The 4,156-nt window shown below is 43.4% G+C and overlaps 1 protein-coding gene across 1 annotated transcript; it reads left to right on the top strand.

Annotated features, from left to right (window-relative positions):
* Positions 1-1,455: 1,455 nt before the first annotated feature.
* fezf2 (FEZ family zinc finger 2) lies at positions 1,456-3,914 on the top strand. Its single transcript, XM_063216346.1, has 4 exons — positions 1,456-2,262; positions 2,526-2,660; positions 2,786-2,918; positions 3,552-3,914. The coding sequence occupies exons 1-4, from the start codon at positions 1,474-1,476 to the stop codon at positions 3,797-3,799; spliced, it is 1,305 nt and encodes a 434-aa protein (XP_063072416.1). The 5' UTR covers positions 1,456-1,473; the 3' UTR covers positions 3,800-3,914.
* Positions 3,915-4,156: the final 242 nt, after the last annotated feature.

The raw sequence follows: 4,156 nt of genomic DNA, 5'->3' as shown, positions 1-4,156 counted from the left end.
CATGTTGTACATCTCAGGTAAAGCGGTCTGCAAACAAATGACTTCAAGCTGCTGCCTCCAAAAAGAGGAGAGTCTGACTGGTCATTGTAACAAGCCAACAAAACTCTGAATTCCAACAAACTTTTTTTTCTTTCTGCTGGTGCAAAATAAGGGGCTTCTTTTCAATTCTCGGCTATACCTCTGGCCAAGCTTAGTCTTTTCTTTTCCCCTTTAATCCGCCCTTTTCTCTGGGAACACACAAAACCAGGTTCCACGCAGTGCTTTAGTGGCTAAAAGTGAAAGAGCTGCTTTTTTGGGGGGGCTCAGCACTGAAGCGCTCGGCAGAATTGCCATCCCTCTCTGAATAGGCTAGCTGAAGGAGGAAAAACGTTTAATAGGATCCGAGGGAGGTTCTGCAATCTGCTCCTTAAACAGGTGGAAATGGGACTTATTCAATTACACAAATAGTAAGTATAAACCAGCATGGAGAAAAAACATGTTCATCCACACGGATTAACGGCGCAATGAAAACGGGGCTTTATGGGCAACGTGAATTGGAGATGTGTGCCCAAATGCAATATTGTTTGTGCAAAATTGCACATCCAAAAAGCACACGTCCACAATTAATTTCAAAAACAAACAACAAAAAACGAAGAAATCATGGTTATCCCGTTTTCCCCCATAAAAGACCTATCTGACACTAACGTACATTCCACAATTTTCAATTGAATAATAATAAAATATCACAAAAATGAATCACATACTTGTGGAGAAAAACAAACAAACATAGGCCACACATTACACACATAGCCTTTATTTTTTCCATTTCCAATATCCACGTGTTGATCTGTTGCAACATATGGGAGAGAGGCAAGAGGACATGGCGAAGACGAGAACAGAAATAATATCCTGTAATAACTGTCATATGCACACACTCCCCCCATGCAGGCCCCCGGGCTGTGTATAAAGGGGCGGTGAGGGTAGGAAAGGGGCTGGTGATGGCGTCGTCCTGTCCTCCTGATCCGAGGGAGTCCATGTGATGACAGATAAATACTAAAGACACTGATGATCTGAGGCTGACGAGGATGTCTGCGCGTAAAATGTGACAGTGCGCTCACACAGCTCTATCTGAACACATCTGCCGGCGCGCTAAAAAGGTAAACCACAACAGTGCCTTGTGGACGCACATTTTACGCATTCTATTTTCCCAAGGTGTTGAATAGGGATGAAGTTAGAGGGGGGATTTTTTCTTTTTCTTTTCCTAACGAGCTCTGTAATGTCCTGTTAATTTTGTGTGTACTAGTTAATGAGCATTAATCTGCTACCCCTGGTCGCTTTTGTTCGGCTGGTGACCATTTGAATGCAAATGGGTGACATTGTAAACGCAAGGTGCTTATTAAACTGATGTGTGTGCTGGCTTTTTTTCTGAAATCCAGGAGGCGAGGACTGGGCGGCTGGCTGCTCGCATCGCTGCTCACACCAAGTTGGACTAAAATGGCAAGCTCTCTTCCTCTCGAAACAGTCATGGCCTGCCCGGGACTAGACAGTCGGACTGGGGGCACCGCAGCACCCAAGGCCCTGGCTTTTTCCATCGACAGGATCATGTCCAAGACATCCGAACCAAAAGGCTCGCCTGCTGACCGCCGAGGACTGGACACCTCCGAGGGCAAGAAGATGGTCAGCCTCTGCTCGCCCATTCCCTGCATGATTCCCATCCAGCCGTTCGGCTACGACCTCCAAGCAAAGGCATTGATGAACTATTCTGAACTGTGGAAAGCTAATTTAAGGGGAACGCTGTGCACCTCTGCCGGGATGTGCAAAGCCAACTGCGGAATGTGCGGCAAAACAGACACGGGATTCAAGCATTCCTTATTACCGGGAGCCAGGGTTATCAAGCCCCAAGTCATCCACCAGGCCATGACGATGCCTGCAAACGGCTCTTTGTACTATTTCAATTATTTGGACTCGGCGTATCATCAGTCAGATTTGCTTAGCGGACACTTGTTCTCCTCTGCCCTGGCGAATTCCCAGGCGCAAGCGTCCCTCAGTGCGCACCACAAACTTTTGCTGCTGGAGAACGCCAAACTAGCAAGTGCGGCTGCGGAGAAATTCCCAACACCGCAGTACCCACATAAAGAGCACCTTCCCGGACAATTAGACCAAATTGTGAAAGAGAACCACTCGTTGGCATCAGAGAAAAATGGGGTGAAAGCGCACAACAAGGCCAATAATTGCACACCGGATGGGAAGCCAAAAAACTTCACTTGTGAAGTCTGTGGAAAGGTAGGCGTCCCTCTTATCACAACAAGACTCAGGCGAACACCATACACAAACTAGGCCCTATACAATTATAGGCTATTTTAGAACATAGTTCAACCACATTTCGATGAAGCATCTGATCCAGCTGTTTTTCCGCTATGCGTTCTCTTTCCTTAACAAAGAAGATAGGCCCATCAGTCAAATATCTGAAGTCCTCCTCATTATTTTTCTACCCGCCAGTAAATAGAAGGCCTATAGCTGAACATTTGTGTGCATTTTTTCCACAGGTCTTCAATGCCCACTATAACCTCACGCGTCACATGCCGGTACACACAGGTGCAAGGCCATTCGTGTGTAAAGTATGTGGGAAAGGTTTCCGGCAAGCGAGCACGTTATGCAGACACAAAATCATACACACACAGGTGAGTGACGGGAGCTATTAGGCTACTACCTTTTAATATTCGATGTTACGCTACTCCCAGTGCAATATTTTCCGTTTGAGTTGGAATATTAAATTAATGCCTGCTTTTTGTTGTCTCTTTTGAAGGAGAAACCTCATAAATGCAACCAGTGCGGGAAAGCCTTCAACAGAAGCTCGACCTTAAATACTCATGTGCGAATTCATGCAGGCTACAAACCTTTCGTGTGTGAATTCTGTGGCAAAGGGTTTCACCAAAAAGGTAAATATGATCATAATTTGACAACAACAAAATAAAAATAATGGTGTTCGAAAATAGCAGCCTATTGAGGCCTAATTGTCGATTGGTTGTTGATAAAGCTGTGGTAGAAACGTAGTTAAAAAAGACTAAAATTTGATAATGTGAATAGGCTATTTTATGGAAACGTCACAAAAAAGGAGGCACAATTAATCCATCCACTATCGTCTATCCATATTTTGCCTGTTGCTTCAAGACATAGACCTATTCGTTGCTGAAAGAATGCACATTTGTGGGATAAAAATATGTTCCTTTTGGCATGGACAAGCTGGTCATATCACTGCAAATGGGAGCTGTCATTTTACACTAACGCTCCCTTTCAGATTTTTGTTAATTCCCTATGGGTCAAGAGACAGACCTTTCTCGGTTCTTTAATCCGACAGTTTTCGCCTGTTTTGCGGTTGATCTTGACAAAGTTTGACAACTTCTTGACTTCGACATGCAAAATGCTGATTAATTAAGGCTTGGGGATGAAAGTCTTTTGTCTGGCTCTACCTAATTGTGACCCGCTGACCTTGCGGAGAGGGAGGAATTCTTTGAAATTATTCCTCTTTAATGTACGTCATATTTACATTGTTTTGCCCTTTTTGTTCGTAGGAAACTACAAAAACCACAAACTGACGCACAGTGGAGAGAAGCAGTTCAAATGTTCTATTTGTAACAAGGCCTTCCATCAAATCTACAACCTGACGTTCCACATGCACACCCACAACGACAAGAAACCCTTCACGTGCGGCACCTGTGGAAAAGGCTTCTGTCGGAACTTTGACTTGAAGAAGCACATAAGGAAATTGCACGACAATATAATTGCGGGAAATGATTCTTCCAGAGGACTTCAAAGCTGAGGCCTGCTCAAGACTGATGGACTGACGAACAGAGTTTTCTTTCAATTTATTGTACATAGCCTCATCATCTTCTATGATTGCAAAACTATTACCTTACATTTCTGTAGGCCCCTATGGGGAAATCATGATACATTTTTATGAAATAACACTCCGAGGGACCCCGATTTAATTGTACATAAATCTATTAATAAAAATGTTATTTAAAAGTGTCAAATTGAACCTGAATGTATTTTTACGCACCAAAGCTTATCGGCGTCCATAAATTGTTGTTTAAAGTTTAAATTAAACTGAAACAGTGAAAATAGACTGACAATGCAGTAGAAAGAGCATTATGAGTTTAAATTATTATTATTATTA

Source organism: Engraulis encrasicolus, chromosome 14 (assembly GCF_034702125.1).
Source record: "Engraulis encrasicolus isolate BLACKSEA-1 chromosome 14, IST_EnEncr_1.0, whole genome shotgun sequence".
NCBI lineage: Eukaryota > Metazoa > Chordata > Actinopteri > Clupeiformes > Engraulidae > Engraulis > Engraulis encrasicolus.
This window is presented reverse-complemented; position numbering and strand designations above follow the sequence as displayed.

Excerpts from the sequence above, each read along its gene's own strand:
- fezf2 (XM_063216346.1), top strand. The coding sequence starts at position 1,474 with ATGGCAAGCTCTCTTCCTCTCGAAACAGTCATGGCCTGCCCGGGACTA. Across the intron at positions 2,263-2,525 it reads CTTGTGAAGTCTGTGGAAAG|GTCTTCAATGCCCACTATAA; the intron begins GTAGGCGTCCCT and ends TTTTTTCCACAG. Across the intron at positions 2,661-2,785 it reads ACAAAATCATACACACACAG|GAGAAACCTCATAAATGCAA; the intron begins GTGAGTGACGGG and ends TCTCTTTTGAAG.